At 32.3% G+C, this 21,613-nt stretch overlaps 1 protein-coding gene across 4 annotated transcripts in view; it reads right to left on the bottom strand.

Moving 5' to 3' along the window:
* The window catches only part of ikzf1 (IKAROS family zinc finger 1 (Ikaros)), a 42,758-nt gene that overhangs the window by 17,678 nt on the left and 3,467 nt on the right, over positions 1-21,613 (bottom strand). For all 4 annotated transcript variants that reach the window (XM_056470960.1, XM_056470963.1, XM_056470962.1 and 1 more), the window contains exons 2-3: positions 16,422-16,475; positions 13,054-13,176 (exon numbers count right to left, since the gene is read on the bottom strand). In XM_056470960.1, the coding sequence (XP_056326935.1) occupies positions 13,054-13,176; positions 16,422-16,475 (177 nt within the window). The remainder of the gene's footprint in view (positions 1-13,053; positions 13,177-16,421; positions 16,476-21,613) is intronic.

The raw sequence follows: 21,613 nt of genomic DNA on the forward strand, positions 1-21,613 counted from the left end.
TGTGAAGTACTTTTTGCTTTCATGTGAAGTATTGTCATGTCTGATTCAGTTTTGAATCAGTTTTGTCTGAATATTGATGTTACTTGCATTGGAGTCGCCACAGCGGAAAGAAACGCCTTGTTATAATATATTATATTATATTATATTATATTATATTATATTATATTATATTATATTATATTATATTATATTATATTATATTATTTATAAGAATAATGCCGACCAATTCTATAAAACTGTAATTTTTTTAAATGTACAATTTAAACTTTCTGTATATGAGTATCAGTACAACTATATATATACAGTTGAAGTCCGAATTATTAGCCCCTCTTTGATTTTTTTCTTTTTTAAATAGTTCCCAAATGATATTTAACAGAGCAAGAAATTTTCACAGTATGTCTGATAATATTTTTTCTTCTGGAGAAAGTCTTATTTTTTTATTTTAGCAAGAATAAAAGCAGTTTTTAATTAAAAAAAAAACATTTTAAGGTTTAAATTATTAGCCCCTTTAAGCTATATTTTTCTTCAATAGTCTACAGAACAAACCATAGTTATACAATAACTTGCCTAATCACCCTAACCTGCCTAGTTAACCTAATTAACCTAGTTAAGCCTTTAAATGTCATATATATATATATATATATATATATATATATATATATATATATATATATATATATATATATATATATATATATATATATATATATATATATATTGGTAAGTCGCTTGGAACTGTCATAATAATAATAATAATAATAATAATAATAATAATAATTTCCCTATAAATTAAATACATTTTCTATCTTGTAATTTTTACTTTATATTAAAACTTCTAAGCAATTCAGAAACATTTTTTGACACATTTTGACGTGTATATTTAAGTACTTTGCAGTTTTAGCTGTCTTTTATCAAAATAGTGGGATATATAAACTCACAGTTGTGAGTTTATATGTTGAAACTGCGCAAAATGCGCAATTCTGAAGTCAGAATTGTGAGATGGTAAAACTGTCAATTTCAAGAAAATCAGACAGAACTGTGACTAGCAACTTCCCTATCTCTAGACATTACTTTTAAAGATAAAACTGTAAATATGACAAATAAACTGGCAATATCTAACACAGATATTTATATAAAACATATATTTACATAACAGATAAAAGCTTTTTTTTTTACATTTCACTCTTTAAAGTTAAAGTTTGAAACCTTTGAAAATCTTTAATATTTAAAAAAATCCCTCACACTAAGAAAAAGTGATTCTTTTAAGAACTCTTAAAAGACACAGCTTGTGACACAGCTTGTGGAATCCTAAATAGTTCTTCTATGGCATCCCTGCAAAAACCCCTTCAGAACTTTTTTTTATAAGACTGTTGAGAGATATATTGCAACTCTACTCGATTAATATTCCACATTATGAAAAATCCTGTGTTTTTTAAAGGCTGACTGCTCATAAACCACCTCAACATCTCATTCACCATCACACTTCTCTGAAACAAATGAGTGATAAACAGGAAACAGAGACACAGGAAGCACTGTGAAACTGAGGACTCTCAGCGGTGTAAACCAGACCAACAAACCATGGTAAACACACACACACACACACACACACACACACACACACACACACACACACACACACACACACACACACACACACACACACACACACACACACACACACACACACACACACACACACAAGCCTACTTAAGCATGCAAAAAAGAGCACTCAGTTAAAATAAAAACAAAATAAATATTCAGATTATTCTACAAAGTCAATCATAAGGCTCATTAAACGTGTTGTTTTTAGGCAGTTAGAGCTCAGAGAAAAGGCCTGTGGTTTACATATTGTGGTGCCAGGCCGATTTCCCCATGCTCTAGCCTCTGTTTGAACAGACTCAAGAGGAACAAGCAGAAATAATGAAATATGGGAATCCAAGGGAAAAGGGGAAGCTTCAGCACTCGAGCCGGCCCAACCGAAAAAAAGGACAAGAGTTATGGAGAAGTGACAGAAAGGGAAGCAAAGGCAGGGAATTGTTAAGCTCAACAAGTGAAACAAGAGTTTTTCTTTTTCATTTTCTGCATTCAGACTACAGGAATATGCAACACAAGCATGTGATTCAGCTGGAGAGTACCGACAGTTTGTATCCAGGTTACTCTCTGTCAGTTCATACAGTTAAATGCTAAAAATAAACAAGGATTTTTTTACAAGGACGCTGTTTTCGGTTGTTCAAAGAACAATTTCTAAATGTGTCACAACATTTTCCATGATAAAGAAACTTTTGTGGAAGGGAATGATTCAGTGAATGTTGAATGGTGGACCAGACATCAGGTCCCATAATGTAATTCGAATGCGTAAATAAGCAGAAAACATTTTTAATTTTACGGCTGTCAATTACAGGGGGGTTTAGGGGGATTTGACCCCCATAAATAACACTTGATCTTTTTAAAGGACATCAAAACAAAATGTGAGGGAGGTCTGGACTTTAAATAGTTGAAAATAGTTTGTACTGATCTGTTTCATAATCATTATTTATAATAAAAACATTTAACCGCCCCTCAAATTATCCATGCCATTGTCAATGCATGATTGTGTCCAGCAGACTCTATGGGAAATTGTTCTAGCCTATACTGATTTTGGGTTAAAAAGACACTTATTTAAAAAAGATGTTTGCATATACAAATAGTCTAAAAGTAAATTAGAATTAGACCCCCCTCCCCAATCACCCATAGAATAGTTTAATGGACGCCTTATTTACCCATGAAGTTAAACCGTAAGCACATTTTTTTAATGATCATTTAATTTTTATGGTGATCATTTTATTTATGTAAATTTTTCGTCCATTTATCTGTCAAATGACCAGGGATAAAAACATGTCACTGTTCTGCGAAATTCATCATTTCATATTAAAAATAGGTAGTCCGCAATCAGCGGTTACTGTCAGAAACTTGCTTATTTTCCATCAAAACACTGGAAGATTGAATTGATAAATAAGATGACTTTTATTTAAATATATGAATTGGTCCCATATATAATTTATATATGTTCATATATGGCCATATATAAACATATATGAACATATACAGTTGAAGTCAGAGTTGTTAGCCCCCCTTTGAATTTTTTAAGTATTTTGCTTCTGGAGAAAGTCTTAGTTGTTTTATTTCGGCGAGAATAAAAGCTGTTTTTATTTTTTTAAAAACCATTTTAAGGTAAAAATTATTAGCCCCTATAAGCTTGATTTTTTTCGATAGTCTACAGAACAAACCATCATTATGCAATAACTTGCCTAATACCCTAACCTGCCTAGTTAACTTAATTAACCTAGTTAAGCCTTTAAATGTCACTTTAAGCACTTTAAATGTCCCTTTAAACTTAATTGAACTAGTTAAGTCTTTCAATGTCACTTTAAGCACTTTAAATGTCACTTTAAACTTAATTAAACTAGTTAAGCATTGTATAGTATAGCAGTGTCTTGAAAAATATCTAGTAAAATATTATTTACTGTCATCATGGGAAATATAAAAGAAATCAGTTATTAGAGATGAGTTAATAAAACTATTATGTTTTAAAATGTGTCGAAATTTTTTTCACTCTGTTAAACAGAAATTGGGGAAAAAAATAAATAGGGTTAATAATTCAGGGGGGCTAATAATTCTGACTTCAACTGTATATGTATAATTATATTTAATATGTTTGAACATAGTATATATTTGTAATTCCACTGCTTGTAGAAATATATGAAAGTGAAAATGCTTGCAATATTTTGAAATATATTGTATTTATGACCTATATTACATAAAAATTAACTTTTTGTTTTGTTATTCACATGTGATGTCTGCACTATCGACTAAACTCTGCAGTTTAATAGTGACGTTTACTGACATTTTAGTTGTTTTAAAAAAAAATGTATTGTATAAGAAATTATATAAATACTGTTGAAATCAGAATTATTAAACCCCCTTTGAATAAAAAAAGGGTCAAAATTATTAGCCCCTTTAAGCTAATACATATACATATAAAAAAAAATAAAAAAAAAAATATATATATATATATATATATAATATATATATTATAAATATATAATATATATATATATATATATATATATATATATATATATATATATATATATATTTTTTTTTTTTTTTTTTTTTTTTGAAAGTCTACAGAACAAACCATCGTTCTACAATAACTTGCCTTACCCTTTCCTGCCGAGTTAACCTAATTAAATTAAGCCTTTAAATGGCACTTTAAGCTGTATAAAAGTGTCTTCGAAAAATCTAGTAAAATATTATTTACTGTCATCATGGCAAAGATAGAAGAAATCAGTTATTAGAAATGAGTTAATAAAACTATTAAGATTAGAAATGTGTTGACAAAAATCGTCTCTCCGATCAAGATCCCATAATGTAATACAAAAGCAATTTGCAAAAACAAAACAAAAACATTTATCACAAAATATGAAAAACTCATAACTCAAAATATGGACAATTCATACAACTGTTAATTAACATTTTACAGCGTAAATAAATGAATGGTTAAAAAAAGTATTGTGTATTTATTTAGCTAAAAACTTTATAGATAAGTTTTACCAAATATTTTTTGGGAAATTTTTCTTCTCATCTAGTATGAATCCTTCCCCTCCATCCTCCTGGCTGCATTAATATTTCCACCCTCCAATCAATTCCCAACAGGCTGCCCTACATTTTTTTCCCACTGAATATTCAGTTTCACTCTGATTAAGTACATCTGATTAAGTAAAACAGATTGTGAGCCGCACTTCATGTTGACTTTAAAGAAAGTTTATATAGATTTCGGTGTCAATGCGTGAATATAATACAGCAGTTAATGACAAAATGTCAATACAGGAATGCAATCTCCCATTAACATCCATAAAAGGATGTATTTCTTCCTCTTGCGCAAACGCAGATCCGCTGACAACCTTTCTGCTTATATGATATGATGAATTAAGCAGCGCAAGGTGACCTGCGTTTGGCAGAGGGAACTAGTCTTGTTGTCGTGATATGGTCTCTCATGGATCTTTTGGGGAAGTTGTGACTAAACTGGGGATGGGAAGAGGAGCTTTTACTTTGTATAACGCTTGTCACACATCCTAATTTACCCATTTTGGGAAGCAAGTGTCAAAAGCCACAGACATGGACAAACAAAAGAGCTGTACATAGAACACAAGGACGTCACAGGCAAACAACATCGGCTAAATTTAAACAGGATTAAATTAGATTTTATTCCATTTACAGTGTAATTCGGTCTGTGGTTTATTTCCTTGAGGATCATGTTTGTGACAAGTGAGTCTCCTTTTTAGGGTCTGAACCTGTGAGCTTCTATTATGTCAGCTATAAAATAGTTGCATCTTTTATGTGCACTATAAATTTGTATAGTACTTTTTTTTTGCATTTTCTCCAGTCGAGGCACTCAGAATAACCATAGTTTATGCAGCATGGCGTGTTTAACCACGGCTGCACGGAGTGTGGGTGAGAGAGTTTGTTTGAGCATGTATGTGTATGCAGATGTGTGTCACAAGTGATAAAAAGAGCCCTGCTTTCACTCACATTTTTAGGAACTTGCTAGTGAATTGTTTGCCTCTTATATAGCAACAGGTTTAAGGCTGGGCTGTCACCCTCGTACATTTAAAAAGAGGAATTGCATGATAAAATCAGCCCCATATGAAAAACATCCTGCACTTCATTGGACGTATTTTGCCATGCAGAGCTATAAATATTAAACGCTCAATAGCGCAACAATTTTCAGTTTTCTTCGCTTTTAGTTGACATAAAATTAAAGTGAGCTTTGTTTAAATTTCTTATTGGTTCTTCTGGATATTATTTTGAGAGATATATTGCTACATGTGACTTAAATAGTCAGCTTTCAGAATCTTACATCAACCTAAATTTTCTGTTGATGCAAAACATGCATTTTTACATTGTTTTAACGAATCTAGCATTCATTATGTCTCTAATCTTGTATATAACACCCACTGAACAATATTTTTTCATTAGGAAATTGTTAGATTGCAGGAATAAAATTCAATAATAATAAAAGGTCAAAAGGAATAAAAGGTCAAAAATTTCCCTTCAGTGTGAAAAATAAGTAAATTATATTTGACTTGACTTGACTTGACTTGACTTTACTGTCCACAAGAGGAAATTTATCTTTGGCTTCACCAAAGAGCAACACAAATAGCCATCCCCAGGGCTTCCGGTGAATTGTCATCCCATAAAAAATCTCTGTGTTTAAAATCTGATTTATAAAAAAAACAGCAATCATCACTATACACTAATCATACGATATAAAGTGGGTATGAGACCAAACAAGAAGCACTGTGCTAAATAACATTTTTCCGCACCATGTCTTTAAAATATGTAAATTAATTTTACCCCCTGTATTTTCAATGGAGTTTTTGCACTAGCCAGCTGCTAATGACAGCGCCAGCGTTTAAACGGTCTTTTGTCTCTTTTTACGCTTTAACAACAAAATGGATGCTTAAGTCTATTTAACTGATTATATTTAAATTACATTGCAACATGGATGTTGTAAAAGGAACCTTTTGAAATTAAAAGTAGTCACGTAAACCTTTCACCAGAAGTTGATCATTGGCTGAAAACTGTGCATATAGCCCAATAACTCTTCATTTTTAAAACCCAGTATTTAAATTTCTAATGACAGTTGGCACAAATACAGGTGATTGTCTTTTTGATGGCAAAAGCTGAAATGTTATATTTAAGGGATGGGAACAATCTTTAATAATGACATGTGCTTTCTGTTTAATTGTCATTAAATAATTTTCATTTAGTTGTCTTTATGCTTTAACTACAATTTCACTGGCAATTTTTACTAGACACAGTTTTCGCTTTTCTTTAACTGGCAACCGTCTATACCATGCAATCATGTTAAAACTCACAGTAACACCTTATTTTGATGGTCCCTATTGCACATTTTGTTGACTAAAAGTTGCATTGCAATTACATGCCAATTAATTCTCATTTGAGTATTAGTTGACTGTTTGCTTAATATCTGCTGATACTGCTCCTTCAAAAGAAATTTAACTGACTATAAGAAACTTTACATGAAAGAAGAAACAAAGTACATGTCAATTTACACAAACCCTAACCCCAACCCTAACAGTCTACTTATATTCTATTGAGAATTAGTTGGCATGTAGATGCAATGTAACTTAAATTCAACAAAATGCATTAAAGGGACCATCAGAATAAAGTGATACCAAACTCACAACACTTTCGAATAAATTCTTGTATACCAGAATATCCAGAATATCTTGACTCACACCAAATTGTTGTAACCTCCTAAAAAGATATAATCTTTGCATTGCTTAAAAAAAATACATTCTACATTTCCTGAAAATACCAATGTACTATCATTAAATGTTCCTAAATATTAAAAACATCAACAGTCTCTTTTTGATGTCCCTCGAAGACCAGAGGTTTCAACCATTGAGTAAGAACTACTTTGTTCCTGCTGAATACCATCTTTTTACCATATTTAATAATATTTAAAACAGAATATAAAGTAGAAAGCACTAAGTTTTCAAAAAAATTACAAGGTACTTACGTAAATACCTAAATTAAAAATAAATGAATAAATGAATAAATAAAGTATTAGTAAAGTTAATAAAAAGTAGTAAAATTACAGTGAGTGCCAGCTGCATTGATTGTTTTTGGACAATGAACTATTATAATTAAAATATTTTAGTATAAATTTATGATAATTTCAATTAGCTGATTTTCCTTTTTTTTTTTTTTTACCAAATCCCTTACTTAACTACAACTTACAATATATAATTTCAAAATTTTCTCGAATATATATGAAATATAAAGTGAATAAACTGACAAGCTTGTACAATGGTACTAAAATACTACTACTAATATAATAATAATAATAATATAAACTAATAAAAATAATAAAATGTTAAATAATAATAACAATTTATAATAAAAAATGATTTCTAATGACATTTTTGTCATGTATTTAAACATATTTGACATTAGGTTTTGTTGCAATTGTGCAAATGTATCCTTTTAAAGTCACTAGTCCCATTTCTAGTGAAGTATTCATGCACAAAAGATATGTATTATTAGCCTTAGTCTAATAAAATTATAAGCCTTAAATTAAATTCTAAATCCTGTATCAAATATAAGTGCTGTGTAATGGAGATTTGGATTGAAGAGTGGATTTTTAAACATAACAATTTTAATAGCTAAGTTTAAAAAAAAAACTCTTTTGTGTCTGCCATGATAGAACATAATATTTTACTAGTTAGTTTACAAGTTAATAATATCAGATTAAAGTGCAATTTAAAGGCTTAACTAGGCAAGTTAGGCAGGCAAGTCTTTGGCGATATTGGTTTGTTCTGTAGTCAATCAAGGAAAAAACATCTTAAAGAGACTTATATTCATACCTTTCATTTTCCTTTGGCTTAGATTCTTATTTAACAGGAGTCGCCACAGCAGAGTGAACCGCCAACTATTCCGGCATATGTTTCTGGGAAACACCCATACACTTTCTCATTCACACACACACTCACACACTACAGCCAACTTTCTTTTTGTTTACCCAATTCACTTATACCTCATGTCTTTGGAAACCAGAGAAAACCCACACGAACACAGGAAGAACTTGCAATTTCCACACAGGAATGGCGACTGGCTTAGCTGGGACTAGAACCAGCGACCTTCTTGTTTTAAGGCAACAGTGCTAACCACTGAGCCACCCTTGGACTAATAGCTTTAAATCAGGACTTGAGCTTTAAATTATTTTTCAACATTTAAAAACAGTTTTCTTTCCCAAGTCAAACTAAAAGAAATAAAACTTTCACAAGAATGAGAAAATTCTACGTGTATAATAAGCTTTATTATATTAAAGTATAATTTAGCTCCTTTAAAATCCACTTGGGAAATATTTGAAAAAGAATAAAACTTAATAAAGCGAAACATTTTGCCTTATATTATCTTATATTATCTGCCAGTGCACTTTGTACACAAATATAAGACTGGAGTACATGTGCACATTCAAGACAGTTAAGCACACTTATTTTTCCACAAGTAAAAACTCGGTGTCATGTCGAAATAAACAATTATTTAAAATAAAAATTTGCCTTGGCTTTTTATACCGCATCTTCAAAGACAGTAAATACAGCTAAACCAAAGGAATTTCTGGGTCTTTCATTACGGCAGGAAAGCAAACATGCAACGCTCTCTCTAAGACCCTCTCTTTATGTGTTGATTTTTTGATACTCTGTGCTTGTATCCATGCATCTGATTGAGCAGCACTGCACAGTCTGCACAGATATTCCCTTGATACACTTAATCAGAGAAGCAATGATGCACTGTGAAGATACTGTCTTCACATCCTCTCACACACACACTGGCTGATTATATCTTCAGGGACAACATGCAGACAGACAGATGCACGCACATTCACATTCACACAAACATTAATACTAGTGTTTCACTTTAGTTCCTCGTTTCTTTCCACAGAAAATACATTTTATTTTTCCAAAACTGTTTTTTATTATTGTTGTTTTACATACATATACATACGTACATCTCAATGAGAGAATAGAATATATATAATACAATATTTTATTTAAGAGTTTACAGAAATAGCTCACCCAATGAAAATTTAGTCACCCTCTAGTGGTTCTATACATTTACTTGTTTCCTTTTTCCGTCGAAGAAAAAAGAAGATATTCTGAAAAATGTTAACATGTAACCATTTACTTTTACAAATACTATGGAAGTCAATGGTTACAGATTTCCAACCTTTTTCAAAATAGCTTATTTTGTGTTCAACAGAAAAAAGAAACTCAAACAGGTTTAAGACAAATGAAAAGTGAACAAACGATGACAGACTTTTCATTCTTTGAGTGAACTATCCCTTTAAGCTTACTTTATATATAGTTTTTGTACAATTATACTCATAGAAAATTGTATCTGGGGCATCAACTTGCTGAGATGAATGTCATTTGAATGCTCTTATTAGTGTTCAGATTGTCATCCTGATTAAATAACTAATTTTCTTTCCAGTAATGTAACTCCGTCAGCATCTGTAGTCTCTCATTATTTTGTCGCTATGACTTTGCTTTTTATATAACACACGAGTGAGATACGAAAGTGCTATTTTGCTGAAAGCGGAGCCCATCTTTTGGACTTGCATTTGAATGCGTGCATGTGTGTATGTGGGGAAGTGTGTGAATATCATGGCAGTTGAAGTGAAAGCAAGGCATAAACGCAGGTGCAGAGCTGTGTGTTCTGTGTGTAAGAAAGTGTTCACTCGGATGTGTTGCGATAAGCTACTGCGTCTGCCTTGTGTTGCTCCTGAACATTTTATCTCCCTGAGTGAGTGTTGAAACTGAGTTCTGGCAAGTTCTTCTTAGGAAACTCTTGCACATCCTATTTCAGTTTCCTCTCGTCTTCTCTCTCTCTCTCTCTCTCTCTCTCTTTCTGTGTTTTTTTTTTTTTTTTTACTTTCAGTAGCTTCAAAGTGAACGGGTCACATATTAAGTCCAAATTAGTCTGGAACTTCTGGAGGGGAAAATTCCAAACTAAAATACATCAAGATATTAAACAGGCCATCTGTTAACTTGGTTAGCCAAATTCATTCCCACCCATTTTCGCTTTAGTTAACCCACTTTCTTTTTACACTGCTAACACTAAATTCATTATTATTATGACTATCTTGCACTTTTTGTTGCTTATTTTTATTGAGAAACCATATTGTTGTATTAGTTTTGTTAAAACAGAAGTAAAACAAGTTCTGTAACTTTTTCTTTTTTTTCTCCATATAATATTTTTTCCTATAGTAACGGGTGTTATATTACAGACATTTACTGTAAAATAACGGACGTTAAATTTCAGAAAGTTCCTTAAATTTAAATTTCTGGTAAATTTCTGTCTGTTATTTTATGGTAAATTTCTGTAATTTAACAGCCATTAATTTTAATTTTTAATTTCTAAATTGTACATTTTTTTGCCGGAAAAAACCCTCCCGTAAAACTATGGATTTTTTTACAGTGTATACAGTGCTCAGCATATAAATGTACACCCCTCACAAATCTATCTTTTAAATTCATATTTTTAATTGGAAGCTATACAATATTATATTTGTGCATATACATTCGATTAGTCAGTCCTAAAGCCAAATCTGGAGCTTATCTAACAAGATAATATACGATAACGGTCCAAAAACTAGTATACCCAAATTTATGTAATAGAAAAATATTAAATACAAATTTAAAAAAAGAAGAAAAATCAAGAAAAGAAAAAAAAAGAAAAATTTAGTTGAAATTTTGTAGGTTGTTAATTTTTTTTGCAATATTTTGCTTGAATTTAATTGTATTATCTTTCAATTTCTAAATATGTTTGGTGACTAAAATATTATTTTAACAAATATATCTGTTTAATAAATCAGTTTTGTTTGAATTCACCAAAATACATGCCTATGCCTATATTCAATGAGAAATGGATAAAAATATTCATTTTCAAAATGGGATGTACTCAATTATGCTGAGAATTGTACATATGTTTGGAGTCTGTGTGATTTGTTTTAAAGAAATTCATATTTTTATTCAGCAAAAATGCTTTAAATTGAACAAAATTACTTTGTAATTTAATTTAAAGGATATCTATATTCAAATAAATCTTTTTAAAATAGCTTATTCATTAAATAATTTTTAATAATGCATCAAGATTTTCAAACAGAAACATTTTAAAATGAATAATAATAGGAAATCTTTCTTGAGAACCAAATCAGTATATTAAAAGGATTTCAGATTAATCACACAACACTTAAAATGAGTTTTGCCAACACAGCAATAAATTACATTTTAAAATATATTCATACATTTGTATATTATTAATATTTTTTATATTATTATATATCAATATATATTCAAATTATATTATAAAATTGACAACATTGATTTTTATTCTGACAATTCACCCCAAGATTATTATTAAAAATCTACTATGTGTACTAAAGCCGTTGAACAGCAGCATACAATTAGATTTTGTTCTTGAATAACTAATAGCTACAGAAAATGTTTTATTTATTGTTATTATAATTGTAATAATATTATTATTATTAATAATAATATTAATAATAATAATAATAATAATAATAATAATAATAATATTAATAATAATAATAATAATAATAATAATAACAATAATAATAATAATAATAATAATAATAATATTATTATTATTATTATTATTATTATTATTATTATTTAAGTTCTAAAAAGCTGAAAATCATAATAGAAAGATGTAAATAAGGAAAACACAAAAAGTTTATTATATCAATTCTAGAGTAGAGAAGTATAAAAAAAGTGGAAAAAGATTTCCTAATATGTGAGGGCTAAAAAGTTCATGGTACAACTGAGCACATTACGTGTAGGCTCAGTTCATGAGTAAACTGTTTCAGGGGATTAAATTAGAAATATTCAGAAACCAGTCGGTTTGTACTACCAGTTTGAAAATAGGTAAATAGTTCATTCTTACACTTAAAAATATTCTAGAACTAAAATTCTAAAGTTATATGTAAGTCCATATAAGTTAAGTTATACTGTACGTTTATATATATATATATATATATATATATATATATATATATATATATATATATATATATATATATATATATATATATATATATATATATATATATATATATATATATATATATATATAGTGCAAATGAAAACACACAAGCAGATGAAAAAAAAGAAATAGGCACACTCTTGTTGCAAAAGCTGAAGATATGAGTTATAATCTAACTTAAACGATTTGAACCCCTCGAATGTGATTGAAAAATCTAGTGCACTTGCTCTGTGATCTTGCAGGGAGGACGAGAGAAGTTACATGCACTTTCATTTACCGTGTTGCATTTGAAAGTTTTCTGCATTAGCTGACATTAAGAGGGAGCTGCAGTGGGTGCTATATCAGACTGAGCATTGCATGTATGTGTAAATGAGGTAGTTTTGTGGTCATGTCCCAGCTTAGGCTGGCCTGACTCACCCAGTGGTTTATCTATGCGGTTGTTGTGTTGGAGGCCAGTGCTTGCTGACAAGTCTTCAGGAACAGGCATGGCCTCATCTTGATCCTCTCCCCCTTCATTAGCATTCATCGGGCTGTCCCTTCCTGAGAACATAATAGAGAAGATACCAATATAGATTCAGACACAGCCCTTTTACACCATATGCCATAGTGGACATTAATTTATAGGGTGATGCATCATGGAACATGTTATGTTGTGGCAACTATATTTAATACATACACTAATATATGTAAAATGTTACAGAAGTGTTTTATTCATGAATGACATAAATTTTGTCAGTTGTCTGTTAAATCTGTTCTAAAATTGCAGAGCAGAATGAATTTTTGAATTTGACCTATCAGAGAACATCTGTTCTCGACCCAACAACTCAAACTCAACTGATTCAAATTATTAATGATTGAATTATTAATTTAGAGTAAGTCTCTAGAAAAAAAAAAAAACAAATCCGCTCAGAGCTGAAAATTATTCAATTGGATTAGAATGAAGCTACTACAATATATTTGTGTGCACATAAAACAAAAAGAAATACTTTATTCAACAGTTTCTTCTGTGTCAGGGTGTGCATTCACTGAGCACTTTTTATTTATTTTTTTGTGCACAAAAGTATTCTTTTTGCGTCATAATATTCCGATTGAACCTCTGAAGGCATATGTTCTGTTTAGAGAATTTTGAGATTCTATGAGAACAATGAGAACAAACTATGGAGGATCAGAGAGCCAAAATATAAAATATCTGCATTTGTGTTCCGATATAAGGGTCTCAGGGGTTTGTAATGAGATGAGGGTGAATATTTAATAACATAATTTTACATTTCTTTAGGATATTAACTTCAACACCAGAAATACCACACTTTTTATCTCTTCAGTATGGATTTTTATCAACGCAGCTGTTAGAAGCAATTGCAAGTGGCCTGGAATTCCATATCAATATAACCATATCCTAGGGCTATTGTGTGATAATGTTCATTTAAATGGCACAGGCTTATAATGAATGTTTCTTTTGTTGATACAGGTACATGTAAATACAGATACAGGTAAATCTTAAACAGAATGTTAAATACACAAAAGTGATGTGTTTCTATTGCTTTATGATAATGCCTGAAATGTGTGTTTATTTGACAAATATCTAATCCACTTTATACAAACATCATGTAAGAGCCTCTATGAGAAGAAGAAGGTGTCCGACTTCACATGTAAGTTTTCAAATTTTGCTGGTCAGTTAAATCCAACCACAGCTGAACATATTTATAATTTTTGCATATACGTTTGGTGACACCAGGAGCATAAAATTTGCCCACTTCCCCTAAAGTTAAAGGGTTGTATTGTGGTTGCTCCTGGTTTATTGTGTCCCTGCGTGACACTTAGTAGCATAAATATGTCATTCTCAATAATGCAACATGTTTGGAGCTCACTATAGGGAGTCTTGTGCAAGATTTGTAACTTTATTTAGAAATGAAAATGTCGACACGAATGCTGACCCTACAGCCTTCATAGTGTGTTCCCTTTTTCCTTGAATATATTTTCCTGGAATAGTGTTTGCATTGACCCTGCATTGGCTCATTTAACATGTCATCCTTAAGGAACATTTTATTTTTTTCATGTGTCACAAGTGGTAAATGCACATTTTAAAATGGCATCTGTCTGTCATGTCGCTGTATATCAGTATATAAGGCAACATTTGGCATGTCATCAGAACAGACAGATTTTATAGATGGTCAATAGTATTGCTTCTGTCATTTTACAGTGAAACCTATATGAAGTCTTTCAAAGATATGTTTCTGTAGATAAACTGAAAGTCAATGGGATTCAGGACTTGGACACTGATTGAGAGGAGTCTTGATACAGACTTGGTGCAGTTGCAAGGTGAGCTGCATCTAATGCTTTTAATGCGCTCACCTAACCCCACCCCTAAGCCTTCTCCTCACAGTGACGTCACTGGCTCCATTGTATCTGACATTGCATCTCTAAGATATGCAGTTTTTATTGCATTGATCACAGATCACTGGACTTAAATCCAAAAAGCAGCAGTGTAAAAAGTACTTATATTATATAGTTTAGTAAAAATACAGATTCTGCGAAAATATCAATATATTGCTGTAAAAAATTGAAATAAACAGTTTTTTTATTTATGTATTATTTGTTTATTTGTCAGTCAAAAAAATGTAGTAAATTAAAAACATGATGAACATTATTAGTCAGCAAAATTAACACTTTTCTGCCAACATATGAGTTATAATATATATATATATATATATATATATATATATATATATATATATAAGAAGAAAGTGAAAGTGAACACGGACGGTTGAGGAGGGGGATCGGTATATAATAACTCATTATATTTGGATGGCGCAGTATCACCGAAATTATAAATATTTAAAATAGGCACTATATAAATAAACTGCATAGTTGCAATCTAAATATACATTCTCGCCTAAAAGGCCTCAAAAGTACAGTATGTTGTCCAGCAGCTGCAATATTTGTCAAACTACAGTAAGTTTATTAATCTGCTGTCACTCTATATGGGCGTAGTAATATAGAAAGGTGAGGAGGCTGTAGGAGTTCTGATATTGCAGAATATTGCACTGCTATCAGCCAATAAGATTCAAGAATCAGACAGAACTGTTGTATAAATACAACAGGGGGGTGGGGGAACTACATGCTTCCACAGATTTTATGGTTAATTTTTAAAGCCAGGAATTTCTATGGCAAAAGTTATAAATAAAGCTGAAACATAGTCAGTACACGTGTAACTCTGCCAATCCTACACCACCCAACTCGCTCCGAGCTGGTATCGAACCACCGACCTTCCGCATGGGAGTTGGTTGCTTCACCAAGGAGGCTAAAGACCATGGCCTCTAGCATCTTTCGCTAGAGAACCTTTAGAGGTCAGAAGAGTGAGGTTTACCTGCACATCACTTACTAGCTGGCCTCCGTTAGACATGCAAGCAAACTACATTGTTTTCTGTAAGCATGTTCGAGCTACTGTTTACCATATTTAATCTGTTTTCAAAAATCTACTAAGGTAAAAGTCATCAGTTTCAATTTATGTAAACATTTTTTTGTGTGTTATTTCAAACTAATAAGAGCTCAAACTATTCAAGTCGAATATAAGAAACCAAGATCATATAGTTTTAAGAATTAATCAGACATTTTTTGACAACTGAGACCTTTAGAAAACAGTATAGAATACCTTTTGCATTAACATCTACTGAGTCAGACCACATATACCCTGTTGTTGAACAATCAAAAACGGCTATCTGTGCTCGCCTGTTTTGATCATCCAGGCCTCACCGTGGCTTTAAGCGAATGAGAGCAGCTCTTACCTGTTATCTGGGACATTTCCTGTGCCTCCCCAGTCTCCATCCTGTGCAGGTACTCTAACAGGAGCAAAAATAAGACAGAAAGAGTATCATCAGGGCTTGCTGTCTCTAAAATAACCCTGTACAAGAGAAGTGCTTGGTGATTAAAGGAGAATGGCCTTTCTTTGTGTATCTCCATCACCCTGGCAAGAGCGGCCCGTTCAAGCCGCACACACCACTGTCTTCCACATTACATTACAAAGAACTACAGACATTTTCATTACTGCTTTGACAGACAGGGTGAACTTTGAGAATGTGTTTGGTGGACTACAATGCCCGCGATGGGGCGCGAGTCTCGAAAGGAACTGCCTTTCAGACCACATTTGTTATTTATTGTTAATTTCCCACCACATAATCATCCAAAAATGCAAACTGACTGCCGCAAAATTAAGCAGAAAATTAGATGGCCCAGGGTCATGGAGGATGCGGGTGTTTGGCATCGGCAGCTGATTGGCGCCCGTGTTCACTCTAATTTACTGAGCATGCATGGGTGAGCCCGGCAGGCCCAGTCTTTCTGCGTCTCTCTGCTTCTCTTTAACACACACACACATACACACTCAAACGAACACAGATGTGTGAGCCGACAGAAAGAAGGTGAAATTAAAGAAGACAAGGATTAAGCAGATGAAGAAATAAGGGAAAATCACACTCTAAGAAACACTGGGTAATTTTTTCAAACCCAGATGCTGAGTTGAGCCTGTACTGTCATTTATTTGTGTTATTTCTTTGGAAGTTTTGTATTAGTTTTTAAAGCCATGGGTTTAGTGGCTGGGGCAATCGGTAACCCTTAGTTAATTCATTATTTGTTAAGCATTAACTCTACATTAATAAACGTTAGTAAGCAGTTTATAACTGCAGCTACAAATGCTGTATTCTTGACTTATAATCACCCATATAATGTGCTTAATAATTGTATTTTCATACTTAGTTAATGATTTATTTTTCATTACTAAATTAAGTATTGCATTATTTACAAACCAGTTGTATTTAAGAGTAGTTGGAGGTTTTTAAGATCATTCAGAATGAGTTAGTAAAAGATTAATAAACTATTGAAATCAACATTTACATATCTTATTAGTCAGGCATTTACTAATAGTTAACTAATATGTTAATAAATGCTTTATTAACTCAACTTCATGCAATTTTGTGACCTAATCTAAAGTGAGGACTATTTATGCTTTGTAAATCCATTATAAATGACCATTAAAGGCTCAGAATCAAATGAACAATAATCGTTGCAATCTTTTCTAAAAAATACAATTACTGCAAAGTTTAAACATTGCCAAATAACAGGAGTGTCAAAATACGACATAAAACTGGATAAAACAATAACAACAGTATAATAATTTAACAATATAATAAGATGCAATGTTTAAACTCTACAGTTATTTTATTTTAGATAAGGTTGCAAAGATTTATTTTTCATTTGAAGTACAGTTTTATTTGTGTTTAAATGAAAAGGAATGAATAAAGTCATTTTTCCTGTTTAGAATTTAACTGAGCTTTTATTTGTCATTTATAAGGGTTTTATAAAGCATAAATAGTCCTCACTTTAGATTAGGTCACAAATATGCCTGAATAATAAGACATAAACATTGATTTCAATAGTTTATTAATCATTCACTAACTCATTCTAAATGATCCTAAAAACCCTCTACTACTTTTAAATACAAATGGTTTGTAAATAATGCGATACTTAATTTAGTAATGAAAAATAAATCATTAACAAAGTATGAAAGTACAAGTATTAAGCACATTATAAATATGTTTGTAAGTCAAGAATACAGCATTTGTAGCAACAGTTATAAACTGCTTACTAACGCTTATTAATGTAGAGATAATGCTTAACAGATAATGAATTAACTATTTGCTAATGCTTAATAAATGATTTATAGTGTGTAGTTATTATAAAGTGTTACCGGGCAATCTAGTGACACTGAAGTTACATGCCCATTTCTTCTTTCTGACGAAACAACTCAGCTGTGGCCCAGCAAACACAAAACGTTCCTCCTCATGTTCTATGGCTCTTATTTGGTTTGAGAACAAAATAAGAATGAAGGGGAACATGTAAGTTTCTTCACTGGTAACTGACCTTCCATTTCAAGACAAATTTGCCAGCAGAGATTGTTTTAGGAACCAATGTTTTAAGCATTAAACATTTTAAGGTAGAGCAGTACTCAGCACTAGTAATAAATATACTGCCGTCATTTGTTATTACGATGAATTTAATTAAAGTAAAATTGTTCTCAAAACATCATACTGTTGGTTTACAGGCAGGTTAAGTCAGTCTTGGCATCATTTGGCTTTAAGTGAAAGGGGTAACAAATAGCGGTTGCATAAATTAAATATGTAAATGTTTCTTCTTGGTGATGCGTTGGCGCAATAGGTAGTGCTGTCGCCTCACAGCAAGAAGGTCACTGGATCGAGCCTCGGCTGGGTCAGTTGGCATTTCTGTGTGGAGTTTGCATGTTCTCCCTGCATTTGTGTGGGTTTCCTCCAGGTGCTCTGGTTTCCCCCACAAGTTCAAAAACATGCAGTACAGGTGAATTGGGTAAGCTAAATTGTCTGTAATTTATGTGTGTGAATGAGTGTGAATGGATGTTTCCCAGTGATGGGTTGCAGCTGGAAGGGCATCTGCTGCGTAAAACATGTGTTTTCCCTCCAACCTTTTTGTTTTATGCAAGATATGGAGAAATCCAATAGGTCAACACAACCAAGTACTGGATTGCCCATATTTGACTCTGCACTACTGTAGGTTTTCAAAATAATCCCAACTCTGTTGTGTTTAACTCTGTGTCATAGTGTAGGCTGAGAGAATAGGACAAGTGAAAATGTGAGGCGGTGTCAACATGAGTTTTTTTTCTGACTCTTCCGAAGGAATCAGTGGTGAGCACTTCCTCAGGCCAGGCCTGCATATCTGAGAAGTCACCAGCACTCGTGGCCCCATTAATAATGTAGTGCCCACATGGGTCCACAGCAGATGGGCACAACAGCCTCGGCCTCGCTGCCACTTCAAGACGCTCCCGCTAGGGCCTCGCGCTGGCCCCGCAGCCACACAGGGAGAAGTGAAGATCCTGAAAATAGCCAAGCAAGCTGAACTGAGCTCTTGGGAGAAGGGGGACATAGGCCTTCCTGTTTTTAATGACAGATGGCTCCACGCGCTTGGAACAAATAGTGGAAAACCAGTGGCCCACCGTCTGTCGCAATGTCCCAGTCTTCCTGGTGATCGCACTTCTCGCTAGACTTACGACCCGTTTGCTACTCAAAACCCTTGGGTGGGTTGGTTTGAGATATGTATATGCGTAAGGGCTGTGTGATGTGGAGAGGGTTAAAGGTCACTAGTGTATGAAGTAGAACATTAAGAGCTTATTGTAATTTGTATTTAGAAGAAATAGGTTATTTGTGTATTTTTTAAGCTTAAGTACATATTTTACAAGACTGCTGTCAGAAATAAAGGTGCAAAAGCTGTGACTGGGTTAGTACATTTTTAAATGAGTGCATATAAGTACCAAAAATAATACATATTAGCACCTGAAATGTGCATATTTGTACCTTTTGAAAAAGACACTGGCCCAGACAGCCTTTTTTATGAGAGTGTATCTGAGACTCTTAATGCTGTATACTTTACAATATATGAGATGAAACAACAATGAACCACTTCATCAACTGTTGTCACTTTTTCTATACATCTGTGCTTTTCAGAGAAAAAAAACAACATCAATGCAATTATTGCTATAATGGTTACATTTATTTACATGTATTTGTACCCTACATGGGTTTAATTGCTAGATATAATTGCTATAACGTGTTAATGTTTAAGTGCAGTAATCTTAACAAAACTGATAACAAACTGTTACTATTAAATTGAATGCATATTTATGTACAATATGTATATTTATTGAATGTATATCATGATTAAATTTGGTCATGAAAATGTATGTACATAGTGTGTATTCTATAGATATTTCTCAAATTGTGGAAAAGCTGATGAGCTTTCATTTATCATGTGACTTTCTTGTCACCACCTGTTTCTGGTAGTTGACAGTTGACGAATACACAGATATTGGTACTTGAGTAGCTTGGTATATCAAAATATATTTTACTCTAAATTGAAAGGGATGCTTCACACAAAACTAAAACTTCTGTCATCATTTATTCACTCCTGACTTTCTTCTGTTGAACACAAAATGAGATATTTTAACCACTCGCTGTGGGTAAGGAAACATTGAGTAAATTTTCATTTAACTTTAAGCTATTTTTTTTTTACACAGAAATTAAATCAACAAGCTGCCCCTACTCTCCTCCCCGTTTATTTAACGGATTTATTTTACTTCGTAGGTGCAATTCACCGACAAAGTATTAACAGTAAGATTTTACTTGCAATCCACAGATCAAACCAGCTATTATGAAGAGCAGGAAGCTACCGATGGATCTTTACAGACCTCTTTAACTCTCTGAATGGGACATCAACAATCTTTTTAACACTTCACAGATTTGGCCACTACAAGGATTGCAATATGGCTTCTGTGCCAGTTTTTTTTTGCCACTGGTTAGGCTTTGATTTACACCAAGAGGCACTTATTGCCATCAAAAGCTAAATGGGTTGGATAAATGTAGGCAATATATTTAAGAGAACCTGTTTGGAATATTGTTGTTGTTTTTTTTAGAGAGCCACAGCACTTGGAATTTTTTTTTATGAATTATTAAACTAATTGATAGTTTTCCGTTTTGAAAAAAGGTTTTGTATTTTATTATAGTTGTTTTAAACTGCTAATAAAAAAAAACATGAAACAATTGTGAATCCTTACCAGTATTCAACAGCAAAAAAACTAGCTGTTGATTGAGATTAACGTTAGGTCAGGTTTGGGTTTGAGTTTGGATTAGGCGCAATGTGATGCTATAAAATCAATCATATACGAGGCACTACTCATACCACAAATTAAACCATCTCTCATCTTAAAGTGTAATGCACTATTTTTTTAAATAGTTTTTTTTTTTTTTTTTTTTACCTAAGTGAGATTCATAAACAACTCTGAAGTGGAGAAGTTGAGTGTGTGTGTGTGAGTGTGTGAGTGTGTGTGTTGTGTGGGTGGTGGTACGGTATTCCCCTGCGCCCTCTTTTCTGTGCAGATGTGACATAGTGAGTGGAAACAGTG

Source organism: Danio aesculapii, chromosome 13, assembly GCF_903798145.1.
Source record: "Danio aesculapii chromosome 13, fDanAes4.1, whole genome shotgun sequence".
NCBI lineage: Eukaryota > Metazoa > Chordata > Actinopteri > Cypriniformes > Danionidae > Danio > Danio aesculapii.